The sequence below is a fragment of the Lagopus leucura genome, unplaced genomic scaffold (genome assembly GCF_019238085.1).
Source record: "Lagopus leucura isolate 7727_CA_CO unplaced genomic scaffold, USGS_WTPT01 Super-Scaffold_100050, whole genome shotgun sequence".
Classification (NCBI taxonomy): domain Eukaryota; kingdom Metazoa; phylum Chordata; class Aves; order Galliformes; family Phasianidae; genus Lagopus; species Lagopus leucura.
Window position 1 is genome coordinate 2,350,105 of NW_024962296.1, and position 22,659 is coordinate 2,372,763.

The 22,659-nt window shown below is 56.9% G+C and overlaps 1 protein-coding gene across 1 annotated transcript in view; it reads left to right on the forward strand.

Annotated features, from left to right (window-relative positions):
- BSN (bassoon presynaptic cytomatrix protein) overlaps positions 1–22,659 on the forward strand; it is a 53,578-nt gene that overhangs the window by 27,692 nt on the left and 3,227 nt on the right. Inside the window, exons 4-5 of the mRNA XM_042885433.1 lie at positions 14,166–14,573; positions 15,516–22,091. Of these exons, the coding sequence (XP_042741367.1) occupies positions 14,166–14,573; positions 15,516–22,091 (6,984 nt within the window). The remainder of the gene's footprint in view (positions 1–14,165; positions 14,574–15,515; positions 22,092–22,659) is intronic.

Genomic DNA, 22,659 nt, shown 5'->3' on the forward strand with positions numbered 1-22,659 from the left:
AAAAAAAAAACCCGGGGCAGTGTTTGCTTCGTCACTGTGGGCAAGTGTTTGCTCTACGTAGGTCATCCCTGCTGAGGTGCTGAGGGAATGGCACCCTGCCTTTCCAGGTGTTCCCAGGTGAGAAGGGAGCAGGGCAGGCTCCTTTCCCCGAGCATCCATCCCACCTGTGAGCTGCAGGCTGCTCCAGCAGGGCTGGCTCTCCTCTGCATCTGCATCACAGAGAGCTTCTGCCCGTGGCCAGGAGCGGATGGGGAGTTATACCCTCAGGTCGGTGTCAGTGTGGCACTGCAGGAGGTGTGGGCTGTGTTGTCCTGTGCTGCCATTGGCCACCAGCTGGAAGGAGCCTGAATGCGTGTCTGACCTGCGGTTCTCTCGCCTGCTCGCCTTACCAGCTTTAAATAAGTTCTCTGTGGGAACTGTCAGAACTGCAGGTGCCTGGAGCCGCTTCCCACCTCGTCACACCTCCTCCAGGAGCACAGCTCCTGCCAGCAGCTCCTGGTGCTCTTCCCACCACGTCGGATCCGGCGTGTTGAGGAGCTCCCGAGCTCCCCCAGCCCAGTGCTGTGCAGGTAGGAGCAGGTTTCCATGGCAGGCAGGCAGGCTGTGAGGCCATTGCCATCCTGAGTGATCTGGCAAGGGCTTCCTTGGAGCGCAGTGGCCCCATGCCGTGCGGCGCGTTCCTGGTCGCCCAGCTGACCCCAATTGACTCCAGTGGTTTTGTATTAAGGAACAAACGAGCTGTGCATGTTGTGTTACTAAAGGAGCATGGCACGATGCCCCTTTGCCTAATTAAGCAGCCTGAAACAGGAGCTGCAGCAGGTTTTGCTGAAGGCTGCTCCCTGAGCACCAGGCTGTGACCCCCAGTAGGTGTCGTAGGGGTTCCTCCCATGGACTCGTGTCCCCACTGCACAGCACCCAGATCCAACAGGAGTTTGCATTTAGGCTCCAAGCACCACATCCAAATTTTGTCCTCCCGGATGTTATTGTGGGGCTGGGAGCTTGCTGTAGGACAGCATCTGAGCTGGAGTCACAATGAGAGAGCCACCTCCACAGCGCACCATGGAAGTCGGCTTTGCCCATCTGAGCCTGCAAATCCCTTTACAGATGGGTAATTAACAGCTTGTTGTGACTCAGGAGTTTTCTCTGCCGCTTAATGTGCTGTGATTAACCCGAGTGCCTGGAGCCTGCTGCCCAAACCCTATGGGAAAGCATGGGGCTGGGTCTGAGTTACATCCAGTTGAATGAAGAGTGGGGTCCCAAAATGCACCTTGCTACTGCTTCTCCTGCAGAACCACTCCTGGGGAGCCCTCCTGTAGACCCATCTTCTGCTGGCTGTGCTTTGGGGCTTCCAGGACCAGTGCAGATGCTGAGCTCCTTGTTGGACCCACTGCCAGCTTGTGGCTGCTTAGAAAACCATCTCAGCCTGTGCCTTTCTTGAATCTGTAGCTCTGTTGTTTCTCGTGGTGCTGCCACCTGCCCTGTGCTGCATCCCAGGGAGGTGTGCCCTGCTGCCCTGTGTTGTCACCCAGCTCTGTGCCACGGGGCAGTAGCACCCTGCATGGGGTTTGCTTTGAGTGGAAGCATGAAAGTGTAGGGCCAGGCTTGGAGTGTTGGTGCTCCCATGGGTCAGCAGCATTCCATATCACAGAATCATAGTGTCTGAGTTGGAAGGGACCCCTAAGGGCCATCTGGTCCCACACCCTGCAGTGTCACCCATAGCTCCATCAGTGCTCAGAGCCCCCCAGCAGGCTGTGCCCCAGGGATCCATCATCTCCCCTTCACCCCACCCCGGGCAGAGCTCAGCAGGCAGTGGGAGGCGGCGATTCATGCTGAGGTGGTGTGGGGATTTGGCTGTTCCTGCTGCCATCCCCTGGGAGCAGGCACAGATTATCCTGATGTGCTCTCAGGCCATTACACAACCTGGCACTTCCTCATTTCTTTATCTTTTTTTTTTTTTTTTTTTCTTTTAATTTTTTTTGACGTGCCACGTTGTTGCTTTGTGTGGGAACACGTTGGGACACTTAATCGAGCGTTTAATTGGCTTTGTAGCCCTGTGCTTCTGCTCGGGTTGGGGACTGCAGAGAAGTTGCGGTTTTCCAGCCGTGGCAGCAGATCCTGCGCTTTCTCTCTCGGTGCCCATCCACCTCCCAGCCAGCCCTGTTTCTCCTCACGAGCCCAGCAGCTCTGTGCAGCCATATCCTGCAGAGACCCCTGGAATCAAAGGATGGGGAGGGAAGGGACCAGTGATTGATGATGGGATTGCTGCTTGGGATGTGCATGTGTTGGACTTCACTGGGACCCAGAGCTGGAAGAAGCCTGTGCTGGATGGCCTGGGGGTGCACCAGTGCTGGCTTCCTCCTCCTCTGTGAGCTCGTAGCAGGGACGTGCATTCCTGCCAAGGCTGCAGTGCTCTGCTGCTGTGCCAGCTGCCCATGTGGGCTGCCAGAGGGCTGCTGCCCTGCCTGCCTTCTCTCCTATCTTCATAGGAATCGCTCTTATCCCAAACCCTCCTGAATCTGGGAGAGCTGAAGGCTGCCTCATGGGTAATTTGTCAGATGTGCGGGTCAGGAGCTGGCTGGAAACATTTAATTAAATGTCTTTTTGTTGCCATTTGCCACTGAGTTGAAAGGGAAGCATTTCCCCTTTGATTACTGGAGGTAGGAAGCCCTGGCAGGGACCGGGTGCAGGTGCTGGCTGGCAAAGCCCTGAATGCTGGAAACTGCTTTGTGATTTATCCGTGCTGCTTTTCTGCTCTCTCAAAGGAAGCCCTCAGGTGTGCAGCAAGCTGTGTGCCAGCCCTTTGCAGATATTGGAGCCCTGCAGGCGCTCGTGGCCCCTTTTCCTTCTGCCAGGCCCTGGCACACCTGCATCCAGGGACCTGGCACTGGCAGGGTTCGGGTTTTGCTTTGTTCAGAGTCATAAAGTCTCATTTTGTACATGAGGTTGAAAGGAAGTAATCAGAAGCCTAGGAGGGGCTGGCAGGGAGGCATGTCTGTTAACAGAAAGGATTGCAGTTAGGAGCGGAGGCATCCACGTAGATGCTTGCACTTGATCCCACAGCAATTGCACTTTTTCATGGATGATCTTTATTGAGTTTCTCTGCTTGTGAGCAGCCTGGAAGGATTTTCGAGCTCCCAGCCCAGTGTCCCCAGAGCAAAACACGTGTGCTACAGCATGTCAACGCATAGGGTATGGAATGTGTATTATTAGTGTTGCCAACACTGCTGCAGGCAGCCCTGGGCAGGCACCAGGAGCTGGACGAGGGACGCGCCATGAGGCAGCAGCTTGCAGAGAGCAGTGCTGTGGGCAGGCTGCCTTCCCTTGCGTGGCCTTTGGCCATGCTGGCAGTGTTGGAAAAGAACATCCACAAGTACTCCTTCCTTCCTGCTTTGTCAAGAGTTGGTAACCGTGGTGTTGAACCGAGATGCAGGCAGGATGGGCAATGAGCACAGTTTCTGATGCAACCCTTGCAAAATGCAGGCACTCATCCTGTGCAAGTGCCGAGCTACAGGAGGCACTCAGGCTGAGAATCCCTGAAATCTCCCCATCTCTTGATTAAAATTCCCAGAGGGGGCACGTGCTGCAAGCAAAGCCCCGGTGAGTGTGGGAGTGGGATGGGGTGGGTTGGCAGTGTGCAGCGGGCCCAGCAGCTGCTGCTCCCCTGGCAAAGTATGCACGAGTGCTCCAGAAACTCCAGGGAGCCTCCTGAGCAGGAGGAGGGAACAGCAGACTCCTTTCCAAATGCAGTCTCAGAACGTGTGTGTCCAGGGGGAGCTGGCTGTGGGGGCAGAGCACAGCGGTGCCATTCGCTCCTGAGGGTGCTCCTGCTGCTAAAAGCTCTTAGGTGCTTTTGGAAGCGATTCACCCACAAAAGCAAATAGTTTCAGCTAATTAAGAACCTGCTTCCAAAAGCCCCCGATGACACTTTGCAACTTAAACAGTTTTCCATGTGCTTGGAACAGAAGCAGCTTTAAGGGAGCAGCTGCTGCTGTTTCCCATCGGCGCCGTGCGGCTGCGATAAGCACTGCGTTCCCTCTCCTCTGTGCCATCCCAGTAGGATCTGAGCACCCCAGTGGCTGCAGGGGATGGGGGGCAGCCTTGGAGTTGGCCCAAGGGGGGGAGCCCAGCAGAGCCAGGGCATCTCCTGGCCGGGGCTGGGAGCCTTCCCAGAGCTCTGCCTCCGCTTGGCGAGGATTCTTTGGGTCTCTCTGTTTGTGCCTCGCCATGAGGCTGTGCTGAGCCAACGGCAGCTGTTCCTGCGATGCGGTATTTGGAAACTGGGGCATGCTTCTCCCACATCTTTGCTCTCCGTGCCTGGAGTTCCCACCCCAGCCTTCAGCGCTCCCCCTGGCAGTGCCATGAAAACGCGGCGAACCCCCCCAGCCGAGCTGAGATCTCACTGCAAAAGCATCCTCCCCACTCTTGCTCTGCACCACTCTCTTCCCACCGCCATCTGCTCTGCCTACTAAAATAAGGCCGCGCCATGGACACGCTGTGCCGTGCTCAGGAACCCCACGCGGCCCATGGGGCTGCAGGCAGCTCAGCGCAGGGGCACAGCACCAGGACCTCTCCCTCGGCCACTTATGCCATGGTGTGGGGCCAGCTGCTGCCCCCAGGACTGCGGGTATCCTGATGGAGGGAGACACAAACGCAGCCAGGGGAGAGAGCAGCGTCAGCTCCCTCCCTGCTGCTCCTCCTTCCCCCAGCCCGGTCTTATGCAGCTGCGTTGCTCTGTGGCTTTTGTGGTGGTTTGGAGTTTGCTTGCTTGGTTGTTTTCTTTTTTTTCTTCCACTGCAATGTTTTTAAGGGTACACGTGGGGCACAGAGCACCCGATTCCCAGTGCTGCTGAAGCAGAAGAGCACTGGATTGCAATGGCTTGGAACAAACGTTCTCACTGCAGAGCTGATTAGGGGATGACGTGTGCCACTGGGGCGCAGGGATGGGAGCAGGGCTGTGGCCATGGCACACGGTGGAGCTGGGTGAGCAGGCAGCATTGCGCCGCACGGCAGGGCTCGGCACCCGCAAGTGGTGAGAAATTCCCATCTTTATGTAATTTCCCAACTCGCTGGAAACTGTGAAGCGTGACCAGCAGTCATCTGTTTGCTGGGAGCAAATAGCGCGTCAGGAAGAGGCGAGCGAAGCAGAGCCAGGCAGCAGTGCTTGAAGGCACGTGGGCTTGCTGCAGGCTGGAGGCGGAGGCACGTGCCCGGCACGGAGCAGCAGGTTTCTGGAGCACCGAAGCACATTGGGTGCCTCGCCTCAAGGGTTTGCTCAGCTCAGATCTCCTGTGGCTGCAGGGAGCCGAGCTCCTGCATGTGGCCCTGTCTGCATGGAGCACGTGGGGAAGGAAGAGGTTCCAGCATGTTAAACTGAGCAAAAATGGCCACGTGGTTAAAAAAGTGCTAACAACCATTTTGTGTGGATAGCACCATTTTGGTTTGGTTTGGTTTCTTGGCTTCGTTTTGCTGTATCTGGTCATTTTCTCTCATCTTGGCTGAACTAACAACCGTGGCTTTGGGCATCTGCCGTCAGCTGGGCTTCTTCATGCCCACCAACGCTGCGCTGTGCAGGAGAGCAGGGGTAATGAGGGTTCCCAAACACTTCTGATGCTTCAGGATGAGCTCCTGGCTTGATTTCTAGGTATGAGAAGGAATAACCTGTTTTTTAATAAGTTAAATTAAAGCAAGTTCTTTACATAAGGTTGTTCTGAAGATGATGACAAATATGTTGGACCCCCCAAGTTGCAGACACCCTCTGTAGGTATTTTGTGGGATCCCACGTGTGCCCCCCATGGCCATGGGGTCTTCCAGCATGCAAGGCTCAAGTACAGAGAGGTGCTGATGTGCGTAATGTGGGGAGTGAAATGGCTCATGCATCTTTGCTGTAGCAATCTGCGTTTCTAGAATGCTTCTGAGCCTTTTGGTGTGAGAGATTATTGACCTGTACACAAGTATGGAAGATTATGAGAGTTAATTTTTCAAGCTTATCACTTGATTTATTCCATAAATGTAGTTCCTTTCATTAAACTACTTGCGCTGCTGGAATTGGGATTGGTGAGCTTGAAGCTTGGAGCAGGGCAGAGGCTTTTTTGAAAAAATGGCCATTTAATGGGATCAGACAGAAATTAAAGCTCACAGTCATCAAGGAATAGGTGTATTTCAGGGTGAAAAGTGTGTAGAAATAGAAGATAAAGGTAAAGAAAGGAAGGCAGGAGCTGGAGAAAGGTTGAGGGAACTGGGATTGTTTAGCTTGGAGAAGAGAAGGCTCTGGGGAGACTTCATGGTGGCCTTGCAGTGCTTGAAGTGAGCGTATAAGCAGGAGGAGAACTGACTTTTTGTGTGGTATCATAGTGAGAGGACAAGGGGGAACAGCTTTAAACCAAAAGAGAGGAGATCTGTGCAAGATGTGAGGGAGAAGTGTCTTATTCAAAGGACGCTGAGGAGCTGGGACAGGTTGTCTGGAGAGGTGATGGGTGCCCCATCCCTGGAAGCATTCGAGGCTTGGATGGAGCCCTGGGCAACCTGACCTTGTATTTGGCTTGTGATGTCCTCAGCTTCTGGGCCACGGAACAGACAGTTCCCCAGCGTGCTTCGAAGGTGCTCGTGGTCATCGTGGTCATGAAAGAGGCTCAAACCCAAAGAAAGGGTCTGCAAAGTTTGGGGTCTGCAAGGCAGGATGCAGGTTTTTGTCTGGTTTGCAAGTGAATGGCTGCTGCCTGGCATATGTGGGGCCCTGCGCAGCTCAGAGGAGGGCAATCAAACAGCTGGAATCAGCTTTTATCAGAGACAGAAAATTGCTCGATGGGTGGCTGGGTGTTTTAGTCACCACGAGTGCCTGCGAAAAACCAAGGTTTTGATTAAATAAGATTTCTCTCTCTCTCTCTTTTTTTTTTTTTAAGGACTTTTATCCTCCTGTCTAGTGGGGGAAAAAAAAAAAAAAGATTAGAATACTGTATTTCTTTTCTGCAGTTTTGCTAGGTTTCTATTTGCAGGCATTATTTGGCTGCAGACTTGAAATCTCCCCCATCCGGGTTCAGAGAGGTGTGGTTTCTTCATCACGCTTATGCATGGTGACATATGTGTGCAGCAGCAGTGTGGCCATGAAAGCATATCCCACCAGTGCTGTGCCCATGCCCTGATGGGAGCTGTGAGCAGGGCTCCATGGTGCCCAATGCCTGGGCATTCTTGCAGAATTATTGGTATGCAGACAGTGTGTGGAGATCCTCCCGCTACTGTTAACCTTGGCTGAGAAATACATCCTGATAATGTGGGCTGTTAAAGATAAGGCTGCCTGGCAGGCTGATAAATCTGGTTAAGGAGTGCTACTTTGCAGAGTAAATTACAATGCGCGCTCAGATCGATTTGAACAGAAATGAACAATATATTACCGCTCTGTTAATGGGGATGGGATAAATTCCCCCCTCTGTGCTGGGTTTCAGTGTCTCAACTTGTAGCTCAAGACTTGCTGAGGGGATGAGAGCAGCTCTGGCAGCACTGGCATCAACGGGGCGGTAGCACATCCTTACTTCTGCATGGCTCACAGTGCTCATTGTGGGCTGGTCTGCAGTGAGCTCCAGCAAGGGGCAGCAAAGGGTGGCAGAAGGTGGTCTCAAGATGCACCAGGGGAGGTTTAGGTGGGATATTAGGGAGAATTTCATCACACGGAGGATGGCCAAGCATTGGCAGTGGCTGAGGGCATTGGTGCAGTCCTGATCCCTTGTGGGTATTGAAGGGATGTGTGAGCGTGGCACTAAGGGACGTGGTTTGGTGGCAGGGCTTGTAGGTCAGGTAGGTCAGGCAGATGGTTGCACTTGCTGATCCTGAAGGCCTTTTCCAGCCCCAAAGACTGTGATTCGGCATGTGTCAGAGCAGGGTACTTTGCATTTAGCTCACTCAATGGGAGAGCTTTGGAGCACCTCTGCATCCCCCCTGCCCAGAGCAGTCAGCATGATACATTTCTGCCTCTCCAGCAGCTGTTAGCCTCGTATACATGATCATCCTTCATCTCATGCCTGTGGCACTCTGCTCTGCCTGTATCCCAGCGGACTTCATGGGCTATCTTCTACCTGCATATCAGGGATCATATTTTGGCTTTTTTTTCTTTCCTCTCTTCAGCCTTTATCTGTTGAAGGCAGTGGTTCTCCTCCTATCCTCCTATTGTGAGCTCCCCTGCTCCTGCTGGCTGTGCTCAGCTCCCCGTGCTCCTCCTCCATGGCCATGCAGTGCCAGCTCCAGCCACCAGCACCAGGAAAACTTCCCCAGGAATGAGCGCTGTGCATCTGCATGGCAATCCCCAGTGCTCTGGGGGCTTTCTGTTTCACAGGGCCTTCACAGAGGCTGGTCTACAGATGACCCATGCAGCTCCAGAAACATCAGGGTAGAGGAAAAGAGCAAAATACAAACTTGTCTTCCGTGGGACAGCCATTGCTAATCTTTGAAAAACAGACCAGGCCCTCTTCTGATTTAATGCCGTTGGCTGTGTTTTATTGTGAACAGAAAATCTCCTTAATTCTTCATCCTTTTGGATTCATTCTCTCGGAACTGAGCTGGGAGTTAATTTAGCTCTTTCTCCAAGATAAAAAAAAAAAAAAAAAAAAGGAGGACATAGTAAGGCTTAGTGAAAAGAGAGGAAAAAAGTGCTTTCAGCATCTCAGCCTTGCTCTCATTCCTCATAATTTTCTTACTCTTTTGTGGCACTGTGTTTTTCTGGCTGTTCCGAAAGGTGCTGAGCCGTGCCCATGGCGCTGCCCTGCTGCTGTCCAGAGCCACGCACAGCACCAGGCTGCACATTTGGTTTCTCCCACTGCGTAGAGACACAAACCTTCTTGCATCCACCTCCACCACCCTTGGCCATGCTGGCAGACGGCTTTTCTGCTCCCAGCTCCATCATGAGAGTTCGGCTGTCCCCGGGCTGCCCTGCCTCCCCGCACCGTGCAGATGTTATTTCTGCAGCAGCTGTTTGCACTGCTGCATGTGCGTGTTACCGCAGCAGTGTCATCAAATGGACCCTTCCCAGGGGAGAAGGATGCTCGTTCGCAGCCCTGGGATGTGTCCTGGGGCTTCTAGATGAGCCAAGAGCATCAAAATTAACTCAATATCTGACTGAGGCTGTTTGGTTGTTTGTTTTTTGTTGTTGTTGTGTTTTTAATCTAATGAACTGGAAGGAAATATGTTGAGTGGGGAGGGCTGGCTATATATATTCCCCAAAAGCACCGGTTTCAAAATTTTAGACAGCTGTGTACCCGTTTTTAGCAGCCCCTTCACACAGCCCACGCAGCACCCAGAACTTGGAACCCGTCTCGTTTGGAAATACTCTCACTTGATTGGAAAATAGTTTAAATCTTTTAACTTAGAAACACGTTCTTGAGACTCGAGAAGATTTTTAACACGGAAAATGCAGAAGGCGCTTGCTGGCACAGGGAGCTGAGCTGCTTTGGGAAGGGGTGCAAAGTGGGTGGGGAGCAGAGAATTGAGGTGGATGTTGGCGAGGTTGGGTTGTCACGGTGCAAAGACCCAGGCTGCAGGGGCACAAGGGCACAGATCGATGCTGCCAGGCTACGTGGCCTGGATTTTTGGGTCTGAAATGCTGAGTCAAGCGGCTTTTGCCTTGGGAATAAGGTGCTAATTGATGGTAGCAGTAATTACTTGTTAGCAGTCAGGTGCTCCCGCTCAGGTAGTTACAGAAGGAGGGATGACACTGAAAAGGGATGGAGGTGGCACTGGCAGAGCCCTTCCCTGCTGTCCCTCCCGTTGTGGCCATGCTTGCTGGGCTCGTCCCGCGGTGCCGGCACACAGTAAGCCACACTTGGCATGGGCGTGCTCGTTCCTCGAAGGAAGGCGAAGGGAGTGCAGCTATTACTCATCAGCCAAAGGCTTTCAGCTGCATTAATCCCTTGCTGGTCAGTGCGGTGTGTGGCGGTGGCTGCGGTCCAGTGCTGCCGGGCACGGCGAGGGCTGCTCAGCTCTGCTGGCCCACTCTGCCACTGCCCAGCGGGTGCGGCGTAGGGGCAGAAACGGGGAAGGAAAATCCCCACCCATGATTTTTCCCTGGGGAGGAGAAGCTGCATCAAGGTGTGATTGCAGGGAGATTACCCCATGCCGCTCTTAATCACATTATTGCTGTGCCAAGTGTGATGCTACATCACCGCGGCTGGAGAAGAGCCGGGCAGGGACTGTATGCCCCCTGCCTGGGAGGGCTCTGGGGATGGGTGCCGACATGACAGTGCCGGGGAGCATTGCTCCACTGTGCAGTCAAATGCTCTGTTTAGTGATGAAAACCACATCAGTGGTTTTTGGCTGAGCTAATCTGTGAGCTGTGGTGGCACTGATGCTCACCCGGTTCACATTAATGAAGCCAATTAGTGTAGAATAGACTCTGCCAAGGGACGCGCAGACAGCGGTGCCCGTGGTTTCGTGCTGCTGTGTTTGCTCTGTGCATGGGGCACAATGCAGCTGGGAAGCAGGGCATCCTGCCTCCTCCTCAGAGAAACACTGGGAGATTGGCAACTGGGCCAAAACTTGCCCTATAGAATGGCTTGGGTTGGAGGGGACCTTGAAGAGCATCTGGTTCCAAGCCCTTGTGGGGCTTCTGGTTGAGAAGGCAGCACTTGGAACAAGATGAAGGAAATCCCAAGCTGTATTATTTAAATTAGAGATATTGGACTCATCTGCTATCCCCAAAAATGGAGTATTGCCCACTCGATTGCTCACCGCGTGAACCAACCCTAAACAGGGGGAAGTGCTGGGCAGGGATGGTACACACGCAGCCCCTGCAGGTGCTTGGACCACAGTGCATGCTGGGCTCATCCTTTCCACTGGTTCCCACCCGAGGAAGCACTCATTGGCACACATGGAGGGGCATCACATGCAGCCCATGGAGGGATTGCTCTGGAGAATTCAGCTGTGTCAATGAGCTGAAACCAAGGGAAGAAGCATTAGCTGGCATTTGGGCAGCAGCATCCGGGGAGCGAAATGAATTACGGCAGTGTTCACGTGCAAGGAGCTGGGAGAAAGATCCTTGAGATGGAGCAGGGCTCGAGAAGCCATTCTGCAAGGCTCTTGCTGCTAATTTGGATCTTGATTCAGATAGCAGAAGTGTTTTCCATATTTCCCAGGCACCCATCTGTCATCACAATGAGCCCTGCGCAGGGCTTGTCAGCAAATAAATGAAATATTCGTGGGATATTCTCTGTGTGTAATGCTGGGAGATGAGATCTGGCTTATAGGATACTTATACCTCGCGCCGCTTATCTGATTTCGTGCAGCCTCCGTGCCGGTATTTTAATATCTATCACTTGGAATGTGTAAAATAATGCTGAGGAGCACAAATAACAGCAGAGCTCCGAGATGAGGTGCAGGAGGGGCTCTGTGGGCAGCGCTGGGCTATGCCAGGGCTGGCTGTGTTGGCACAGCTGCCGGAGCTCGCGATGGAACGTAACCCGGCGGCGCTGGGGGACTCAGCAGTTAATTAAGTTGCCAAGCGGTGGCGATGACCAAAATGATGCAGGAAGGCTTCTATTGTCCTTAATTACCGTTTTGTCGTTGCCCATTAGTAAATTAAAACAATTGCCTGGTAAAGCCCGTCAGGGGTTGGCGAGCGCAGCTCTGGCCAGCCGCCAGCGGCTGCCAGCCCCAAGGGGTAAATGGGCCCCTCAGCCTAAAGAGGGGCCGTGGGAGCTGCAATCACTGCCCAGTCGGTGAGGAGGAACGGCAGAGGTGCCCCAGTCCGGCTGGCACATCTCACCCGGAGCAGAGGCTGAGCCCAGCCAGCTGCAGCCCCCTCCCTGTGCCATAGCCTCCCTGCTCGCTGCTGGGGACAGGCAGCTCAGCGTGGCTCTGCAATCTTCCTGGCAGGGCTATTTTTAATGGAGAGCGTTCCTTTCTCTGGTTCTCAGTGTGGCCCTGCAGAGCTGAGCCATCGCAGCTGCGCAAAGCTGGTGGCAGCTGAGGAGGTGTGGGGCCCCATGAGCCCCCCTGTTCCTGTGGCAGGGTTCATGCTCAGCTGATCTTGGGGGTCCCATAAGCTTCACCCTGCTGCATGCCCCCTGCCCTTGGGGAAGCGCTTGTGGGGTCCCCAGTGCAGGGTGGCCATCGGTACAGGGACAGGGCAGCCAGGCTCCGTCCAGCTCAGACCTGGTGAGCAACCTGGGGCGGCACCACTGCCACCAAAGGGCCTTTCCTAACCTCCACCCAAACCTCTGTCCTCACACAGCACCCGCTGCTCTGCCTGGGCAGCCCCGAGCCAACGAGGCACTGGGTTTGGAGGCTGAGCTTTGGATGTGCAGGGGCTGCCATCGTGGCTATCCCTGCAGTATGCTGACCAGAGCCCATGGCACGAAGGCACCACCCCAGGTGGGACCTGACCCTTCCCTAAGCTCCCCATTCCCCATGGCCTGCATCGCCCCAAAAGGGGCCAAGCAGCTGTGCCATCCCCATCACACCTGCCCTCCCTGCCCCTCCACGTGAGCAGCTCCGCAAAGAAAATGGGATTCCTGGAAGAAAAACGCAGGGCTGCGCGTCTCTGTGAGGAAGGGATTCAATTTGTGTCACACAATTACATTTTCTTCTGCCGCCTGAAATAATTATAGAGCAGAGCGTGGCAAGGAGATCTGATTCAGAGGCAACATGATGAGAGCTAGCTCCGAAATAAAAGAAGACAAATGCAATCATTAGGATACAATAGGCTGCACTTGCCCCTTAATTAGACTTTCTCTTTGATTAAGCAGTAATTAAATATTACCGTGCTGAAGGGTTTCTTTTATGGCCCTGTGCAACCCTGATGCTTTCTGAAGATGCTCCTGCATAGGGCGGGCGGAGGAGAGGGGGCTGTGGGGAGGGGGAAAGGCTTACCTGGGGAATGGGGAGAGATGGCTGTGAGCCGAGAAAAGAGAGAACATTTAAAATGATGAAACATCAAAAGTGAAGCAAACGTCAGGGCCCTATTCCTGGACATTCCTGTGAGGGTAAAAATAGCCCTTTGAGGACTCGGAGTGGGAGAGTGCTTGTGAGCCCTGAGCAGGGCTTCTGCCTCTCCCTGCAGGCTCTCTTACAGCCCCAGCTGCACGCTGTTTTTTCCAGGTCATGAAATGAAGGCTCTTGCTGAGAGCCTCGCTCAATGAGATTGCCTTGTTCTTTTCCGCACAGCGTGTACTTGGGGTGATATCTTTGGGAAGTTTTTTCTTTGCATACTCGTGTAGCCAGTACTTTCTGATAACCTAGAAAAAAAAGATCCCCGAGCATTATGGTTATGCTGCTAGGCCTCTATTGTAGCAAGGAAAACAAACTGCAGCAAGAAGCTGGGACCCACCAGCAGTGCGGGCACTTGGGTTGTGATGTGCTGGCATTTGCACCATGGTTTGTCTGACCTAAACCTGGGGTCCCCTTGGGGTCCCAAACCTGTCCTCCTGGATTGTCTTGGTTGGGCCTTCCCCCATGCTGTTGTTTTCAGTGCCTGGTACATTTCTTTGATGCCCTATGCATTGCTTTGATTCTCAATGTATTGCTCTGATGCCCAGTGCATTCTTATAGATGCCCAGTGTATTTCTTTGATACCCTATGCATTGCTTTGATGCCCAGTGCATTGTTTTGATGCCCAATGCATTCCTACTGATGCCCAATGCATTGCTTTGATGTGCGGTCAGTCGCACAGCAGCCCAGTAAGCTGCATCTCCCCATTTCCAGTGGACTTTTCAGCTGCTTATTCACAGAGCAGGCAGGGCCAAACACCCCAGCCCACAGGCAGCACACCTGGAGCCAAAGGCAGGTTCACACTGGGCTCGTTCCCCCTCGAATAGATGCTGAAGGTGTTTTGGTGTAGTCTGCAAGAGATCTAGTCTTCCTCATTAAAACTCCTCCAGGATGATAAGAAGGGGGCATAAAAAGCAAGAATGATTTTTGTGTTGTCACAAACCGCAATTAGGACTTTTCACCCTAAGGCAAGATGGGAGGAATGGAACATTCTGATGGTCATCAGTGCATAGTGAGGCACAGCCCCATGGCGTACTGACTGCTGAGATCCGTGCTCTTGCTGGTGATGGGGCCAGAGCCAGCACAGAACCTTGCCATCCCAGGGCTCACCGTGATGCCCATCTCTGCTGGGCATCGGAGAAAGGGAGGCCCCGTTGGCACCGATTTCTAACATGATGCTTCCTTTCCGTGTCCTGCAGAAAAACGAATGGCTGTGTCTGAACTGCCAAACCCAGAGGCTGCTGGAAGGGAGCCTGGCAGACCCTGCCCCGATGCCGCTGCCTGCGCCAAAGCAACCTGTGAGCGGCTCCCCTCGGCACCAGCCGACAGCAGCCAGCCAGCGGGCACCGGTCCCTGCCGAGCCGGTGGCACCTCCCGAACGGCAGCCTTCCCCTGCCAGGAGCCTAAGGGCACCCGAACAGAGCAGGGCCCCCAGCCCTGCTCCGGAGAAGAAGCCACTGGTGCTAGCAGAGGAGAAGCCGCTGCCCAAAGCTGCTGTGGAGCCATCTGTCGCAGCGCCCAAGGGGAAGAGTGTCAGCCCCAAACTGGAGGGGGAGAGCAAGGAGGGACATGCAGCCCGTGAAACGCAGAAGGCGAAGGAGCTGGAGGTGAGCTCTGCCCTTGTCCCCTTGGTCACTGTGTTCCATGTCACAGAGAGGCACTTTTCACACCCGCAGTCACAGCACAGTGCTTCCCAAGAGTCCGAACCGCTCGGGATCTTCTGTTCATAATGCAATAGCTCAGGTAGTCCTTGCCCCATTGGTTTTAAAGGGCAGTCAGAGTTCTCGTTAAATGCAAAGCTAATTTTGAAACATTTCCAGCTTGCACTGCAGAAATGGGCATTCCCGAGCTCATTCTAACTGTTTTTTTTCCCCCTCTTTAACTCAGTGTGCTTTGGGGAAACAGCCCAACAGCACTGGGATGGCTGTGCCAGGGAGCCATCATGGCCCTTGGGGAGGGAGGCTGCTTGCACCCTGGTGGTCCCCAATCCCATGGGGTCCATGGTACCCCTGCTCACAGGCTCTCAGGCACAGCCCCCACTGCTGAGTGTGACACTGAGTGTCATTGCAGTGCTGCCTCATTGTACTATCAATTAAAGCAATGCCTTTATTCCTGCTGGCATCCAATGAGGATCCTGGGGACTGCCTTGCTTCTCCAGTGTCCTCTGCAGGGCTATCCATTGGAGAAATTAAATTGCCTTCAGAGGCTGCTGGCCTCACACTGCCTCCAGCCCAGCTGTGCCCTCCGGGCTGTGCTGCCAGCCCCTTGCTCCCTGCCCACACCCAAAGCCAGTGCTGTACTCCCAGTGCTGCCTGAGGCCAAGCTCCTGCCCCCTTCGCTAGGGATGTGCTCACAGCCGTAAATATCCCAAGGGTTACAGTGAGGGCTCAGCCATTGCTGGGTCTCTCAGCAATAGAAAATTGAAGGTATTGCCATTATGCAGCCTTCTGGCATTTGCTGTCAGGTGGGGGGCGCTGGGGGGCGTCCCAGGGTCCCCTCCTGCTTGGGGCACTCACATACCCTAACTCCACGCTCCCTCTCACCTGCAGGACGCGAGCAAGCCTTACCCCCCGGACCTGTCTCGCAGCCCCCAGAGTCTGAGTGACACTGGCTACTCCTCGGATGGCATCTCCAGCTCGCAGAGTGAGATCACGGGGCTGGTGCAGCAGGAGGAGGAGAAGCTGAGTGGCACTGGGCTGGCAGGGCAAAGTCCTCCCAGCCCCTCTGAGCTCACCAAGCTAGAGAGCAGCATGCGGCCACTGCTTGAGGCGCAGAGGGCCCCGGCAGAGACCGGCAAGGGCTCAGAGGCACAGGAGGAACAGCGGCAGCGGCAGCGGCCTCGGTATCTCTCCATCACCCCTGAAGCCTTCGACTCAGACGAGGAGCTGGAGGACATCTTGGAGGAGGATGAGGACTCGCTGGACTGGGAGAACCAGAGGGAGCAGCGGGAGAGCGTGGAGTCCTCGGACGAGTTCGGCAGCAAGCTGCGGCATGACTACGTGGAGGACAGCAGTGAGGGGGGCTTCTCCCCGGTGCCTGGACGTCCCAAGGGCCGGGAGGAGGTGGCTGACGAGGAGTTCATGCGCAGGCAGATCCTGGAGATGAGTGCAGAGGAGGACAACCTTGTGGAGGAGGAGGAGGAGGGCTATGGGCGCTCCAAGTGCAGTGCCCCCAAAGCCGAGGTGGAGAAAGGAAAAGAGCCTTCCTCAGCCAAGCGGCGCCTGCCGCATGGCCCCGGTGGCCTGTACAAGGAGGAGAGGAAGGAGCTGGAGGCAGCAGAAAGCGATGACATAAGCACAACCCAGGGAGGCCTGCGGCGCTTCAAGACCATTGAACTGAACAGCACCACCGGCTATGGCAGGGAGATGGAGGTGAGCCAGGAGGCTGACGCTGGGCTGGAGAGGGAGCCCGAACTGGAGATGGAGAGCCTGATGGGATCACCCGAGGAGCGATCCCGTGGTGAGTATTCGTCCACCCTGCCGGCCACCACACCCAGCTACACCTCGGGCACCTCACCCACCTCCATCTCCTCCCTGGAGGAGGACAGTGACAGCAGCCCCAGCCGGCGGCAGCGCCTGGAGGAGGTGAAGCAGCAGAGGAAGGCTCGGCACCGCTCCCACGGTCCTTTGCTGCCTACCATTGAGGACTCATCAGAGGAGGAGGAGCTGCGGGAGGAAGAAGAGCTGCTGCGGGAGCAGGAGAAGATGCGGGAGGTGGAGCAGCAGCGCATCCGCAGCACGGCACGCAAGACCAAGCGTGACAAGGAGGAGCTGAGGGCGCAGCGGAGGAGGGAGCGCTCCAAAACCCCCCCCAGCAACCTGTCCCCCATCGAGGATGCCTCTCCTACTGAGGAGCTGCGGCAGGCGGCGGAGATGGAGGAGCTGCACCGCTCCTCCTGCTCTGAGTACTCGCCCTCCATCGACTCAGAGGCTGAGAGCTTTGATGCCGTGACCTCCAAGCTGTACAAGTCGGGCAGTGAGTACAACCTGCCAACCTTCATGTCACTGTACTCCCCCACAGAGAAGGTGGAGAATGTGCAGCCCACCAGCAAGCCCCTCAAGAGTGCCGAGGAAGCCTACGAGGAGATGATGAGGAAGGCAGAGATGATGCAGAAGCAGCAGGTCCAGCAGGCCCAGCAGGACATTTCCTATGGTGGTAGCACCTACCAGCAGGTTGGATACCGCAGCACCGAGGGGCAGAATGGCTTCCAGTACCAGTATGCGGACAAATACGGCTATGACAGTGGCCCCACACACCCCTCACAGCCCGACTATTCGAGTTCCCTGTCGAAGCCTGGTGCAGTGTACGAGGAGATCCTGCAGACCTCGCAGAGCATTGCCAGGATGCACCAGTCCTCCTCATTTGACCTGCCTCTGGAGAAGGGAGACAAGAAGAAAGGACAGGAGGAAGCGTACCAGGAGAAGCACTTTCTGAATGCCGAGAGTGCATATGCTGAGCTAATGAAGCAGAATGGGGGACCCCTCACGCCTGGCACTAGCCCCACGCAGCTCTCTGCTCCTGTCTCCTTTTCAACCTCTGAAGGCAGCAAGGTGGTTCCTGACGTCCGGGTAACACAGCATTTTGCCAAAGAGGGACAAGACCTAGCCAAGCTCCAGAGTACCCCAGCAGCACCCAGCCCAGCTCCCAAGGCCATCACAGCTCCTTACACCTACAGCAAAGGTACCAGCATGGTCACAACAGCGGTGGCCAGCCCCACCAGCACACCACGGATCTACAGCTCTGCAGAGGCTGCTTCCACACCTGCCAGGAGCTATGGCCCGTCAAAAAGCACCGTCAGCTACGGCTCGCAGACAGAGGACATCACGCGAAGCAAGGTGGGGGTGGAGACCAGCATGCAAATGGCGAGGGAGAAGCTCCAAGGGGTGAGTGATGGCAAGCCCCCACCAGCCAAGACGTACTCATTCTTCAAGAGCTCCAGCCCCCCGCTCTCGCCAACGTCTCCCACTCAGAGTCCCACTCGCGCTGCCCCCAGAGCTGCTGTGCCCTCTGGCCCCACTGCCAAGTCCACTGCTGAGTTCTCCACGCAGACGCAAAGTCCCCTCCTCACCTACGATGTCCCCACCACCACCGGCCCCTCAGCCTCCTCCCCCATGGTGGCCCAGGGGACACAGACACCACATCAGGCAGGCTCGCCTCGCCTGACCCGGCAACAGTCCTCACAGGATGCACCCTTCATGCTGATCACACTAGCAGCCGATGCAGCCAGCCAGACCAAACCACCGAGCTCCTCTGCGTCCCCTGCCTCATCCCCCACCAGGATAAGCCGGCAGGTGATCACCCACGGGTACAGTCAGGAGCCAGAGCAGCCGCTGGGCACATTCATCCGGGCACAGCATGTGAAGGACCCAGCCCAGAAGGTGCCCGTGACTTCAGGCCCCGATGGCATCACGGGGCTGTATAGCTGGGGAGCACTGCCGGCAGAGAACATATCACTGTGCCGCATCTCCTCCATCCCCGGCACTTCCCGTGTGGAGCCAGGGCCCAAGGTGCCCAGCAGCAGCGCTGTGGACCTACGCACTGCTCTGAAATCAGCTCCCATCATCATAACAGACCAAGGCATGGATCTCACCTCCTTGGCCACCGAGGCCAGGAAGTACTGCCTAACCTTGGACCAGATCCCCAGCCGGCAGTCCACAGCCATCCAGCCCCTGATCATCAACCTCAATGCCCAGGAGCAGCCCCACGCCATCATCGCAGCCTCCAGCACCGCCGGCCTTGCCATCGCCTCCCCAATGCTCATCTCCCAGCCTAAGCAGCCCGTGGTCTACGGAGACCCCTTCCAGAGCCGGATGGACTTTGGGCAGGGGGCCGGCAGCCCAGTGTGCTTGGCACAGGTAAAGCAGGTAGAACAGGGTGTTCAGACGGGTGCTGGCAGAGCCAGTGGAGCAGCTGGCCCTGCACCCACCAGCAAGCCCGAGCCACCGGCTTCTCCCCAGGCGAAGTTCTCCAGGTACAGTTTGCCCAGTCAAATGGTAAAGAAGGATGTGCTCATCACACAGACCAGTGTTGCGCATAGTGTCAGTGGCCTTCAACAGCCATTCCAGCAGGAGCAGGGCTCGGAGCTGTACCGTGCGGTGCCGGTGGAGCTGAAGACCCAGAGCCCTCTCCTTGCCCTGGGTGGCAAGAAGTCCCAGGTGATGATGGTGCAGGTGGAGGATGTGACAGCTGGCCCGGTGACCAAAGTGCTGAAGGAAGAGCCTCCAGCCAACGTGCTGGACCTCACGGGTGTGAAGGCGGAGAGTCAGGTGGCCTGCTGTGATGTAGTCTACAAGTTCCCTTTTGGCAGCAGCTGCACCGGTGCATTCAATCCCACCTCCAAGGTGCCAGAGAAGAAGGCTGCGGACACGGTCCCCAGCAGGAAGGCCAGTGGGCCCCTGTATGGCAGCAGGGAACCAGAGCTGCCAGAGACCTTCCCATACCGGGAGCAGCCGGCACCTGCACTCTATGAGGAGCACAAATTCTACCCCGCTGGTACCTTTGGGAGACTCTATTCCTCCATGTCAGACACCAACCTGTCAGAAATCGGCATGAACTACTACCCACTGAAGGGGGACCAACCCTTCCACGAGGCCGCGGTGGACCTGAGCACCATGAAGCACTCCTACAGCATCAGCTTTGCTGAAGGTGGGTATCTGGGCCAAGGGCTGCAGTATGGCTCCTACTCTGACCTGCGCCAGCCCGCTGACCTGCTGGGCCACCCGCTCCCTATGAGAAGGTACAGCTCAGCCTCCAACATCTACTCCGACTACCGCTACTCACCCCGAGGGGACCTGGCCAGCTTCCAGGAGTCCAGCCTGGCCCACTACAGTGCTACGACTGCACGTGAGATCAGCCGCATGTGTGCTGCACTCAACTCCATGGACCACCAGTATGGGGCCCGGCACACCAATGGTCCCGACACACTGTCTTATGGCCCCGGCGGTAGGGGGCTGCCAGCCCAGCCAGGGGGCGCCGTGGCCCCAAAACCCAGCGGGATGTTCAACCCGTCCGTCCCCGAGACACGGCAGGGCTTCGGCAGCCTGGCACAGTACAACGTGCCCGGCGTGCGCCTGGGTGCTGTCAGGCAGATGTTTGCATCCTCCGCCACCGTGCGGGCAGCCGATGGCATGATCTACTCTACCATCAACACACCCATCGCCTCCACGCTGCCCATCACCACCCAGCCAGCCTCCGTGCTACGACCCATGCTGCGTGGGCTGTACCGGCCCTACGGCCCACCTGGTATGGCCGCTGTCCCGCTCGCCAGCCTGGCCAGGGTGCCTGTCGTTGCGCCGCGCATCCCGCTGGCCCCACAAGGCCTCTACCGCTATCCAGCCCCCAGCCGCCTCCCGGCTTCCTCGATGATGGAGACACCCGTCTACCTAGGCAAGGCGGTCAGCGCTGCACCAGGCACAGGCCCCGCTGCCAAAGCCCCCACCACACCCGCCACTGGCATGCAGAGAGCAGAGGCGTCAGGAGCAGCGCCCCGCACCGAGCCTCCTGCAGTGGGCAGCAAGGAGGGTGGCCAGGCAGCCCCCGTGCCCAAACCAGCCTCGGAGAGCGTACAGCGGGAGGAGCGGGAGCGCGAGGAAGAGCGGCAGCGCAAGCAGCAGGAGCACGTGCTGCAGCTGGAGCGAGAGCGTGTGGAGCTGGAGAAGCTGCGGCAGCTGCGGCTGCAGGAAGAGCTGGAGCGGGAGCGTGCTGAGCTGCAGCGGCACCGGGAGAAGGAGCAGCTGCTGGTGCAGCGGGAGCTGCAGGAACTGCAGTGCATCAAGCAGCAAGTGCTGCAGCAGCAGCAGGAGGAGCGGCACGCGCAGCTGGCACTGCAGCGGGAGCAGCTGGCCCAGCAGCGCCTGCAGCTCGAGCACATCCACCAGCTGCAGCACCAGTTGCAGCAGCAGCTGGAGGAGCAGAAGAGGCAGAAGACCATCTTCCCCCCCGCTGGTGCCGAACCCATCAGCCGTCCACCCGAGGGGCCTGCCGAGGTGCCACGGGGCCCAATGCACAATGGACACGGCTGGACACCAGCCGGCCAGGCGCTGCCTGGGGGTCCCGAACCTGCCAGTGGCCCACGCTACCCTGCACCGCAGCGGCCGCTCAGCAGCTCAGCCTCGGACATGTCACTGCAGGCCGAGGAGTCCTGGGAGCCCGGACGGGGCATCAAGAAGAGGAACTCAATGCCGCGTCTGCGGGACGCCTATGAGAAGGAGACAGCGAGGAAGACAGCAGACAGCAGTGTGCAGACAGATGAGGAGGATGGCGAGGAGCGGTACATGCTGTCGCGGCGGCGGCGGTCACGGCGCAGCACCGACTGCAGCGTGCAGACAGATGAGGAGGACAGCGGAGAGTGGGAGCAGCCTGTGCGACGCCGGCGCTCGCGGCCCTCCCGGCACACCGATGCCGGCACTGAGGGCAAGGCGGATGGCACAGCACGCGGCGTGGCCAGCATTGGCATCCAGACCATTAGCGACTGCTCGGTGCAGACTGAGCCTGACCAGCTCCTCCGTGTCTCGCCCTCCATCCACATCACCACCCATGACCCTCGTGTGGAGATCATCAAGTACATCTCAGCGCCGGAGAAGACGCAGCGGGGCGAGAGCCTCGCCTGTCAGACGGAACCTGAGCCGCCCCCACAGCCTGGAATCGTGGTGCCCCAGCTCACGGTGCCCACCACCATCACCCCCTACTCCACCAACCTGCAGATGGTCAGCACAGGGCCTCTGGACCCCCACGCTGTCCGGCAGCAGACCCTCGGCAAGTTTGAGAAGAAGAAGCCAGACCCTCTGGAGATCGGGTACCAGTCCCACCTGCCGGCTGACTCCCTCTCCCAGCTGGTGACCCGCCAGCCTCCCCGCTCCCCCCAGGTCCTCTACTCGCCCGTGTCCCCGCTGTCCCCACACCGCCTGCTGGAGTCTTCCTTCGCCACCAGTGAGCGGCTCAACAAGGCGCACGTCCCACCCCAGAAGCACTTCACAGACTCGGCCCAGCGCCAGCAGACGCTGCCGCGTCCCATCAAAACCATGCAGCGCTCACTGTCCGACCCCAAGCCCATCAGCCCCACCTCTGAGGAGGCCGGCAAGGACAGGTTCTCTCTCTACCAGCACTCACTGCTCCCAGGCACCCAGGTACGTGTGTGCGGGGTCATGCTCGGGCGCCCACCCCGGTGATGGCACTTTGTGTCCCAGCTCAGTGGACGTCTCACCCTGCTGGGCTCAGACGTGTCCTCATGCGGCATCCTTCCCTGTGTGTGCCTGGCCAGGCTGACCCGAGCTGAATCTTTTCTGGTGACATCTCACCACTGTGAGCAGGAGAGATGCAGTCACTCAACTCACTCTCGTCCTGCAATAAATAACCTTTCCTTTGGAGAGTGGCCCCAGGAGGCACCTCAGGCCATTTCAGTTTCATTAGTGCTGCAGCAATTAATATTTCAAAAGGTTGGCTCCCCGCAGCGGCTGATGGCAGCCTGCATGCATGGACACGTGGCCCTGCACCTCCGAGCAGGCAGCAGGCGGCTCCTCCATGTCTGCAGGCACTCAGGGAGCCCTGGTGCTGCACAGCAGCACAGCATGACCATGGCAGGACCCTGGATATTCACATCCCACAGCGGGTGCCCTCCCTCTCCTGCACAGCTCAGTTTTGGGGTGCAGCAGCTCACACTCCCATCCGCAAACAGCCTCATTTTGCAGGTGGGGA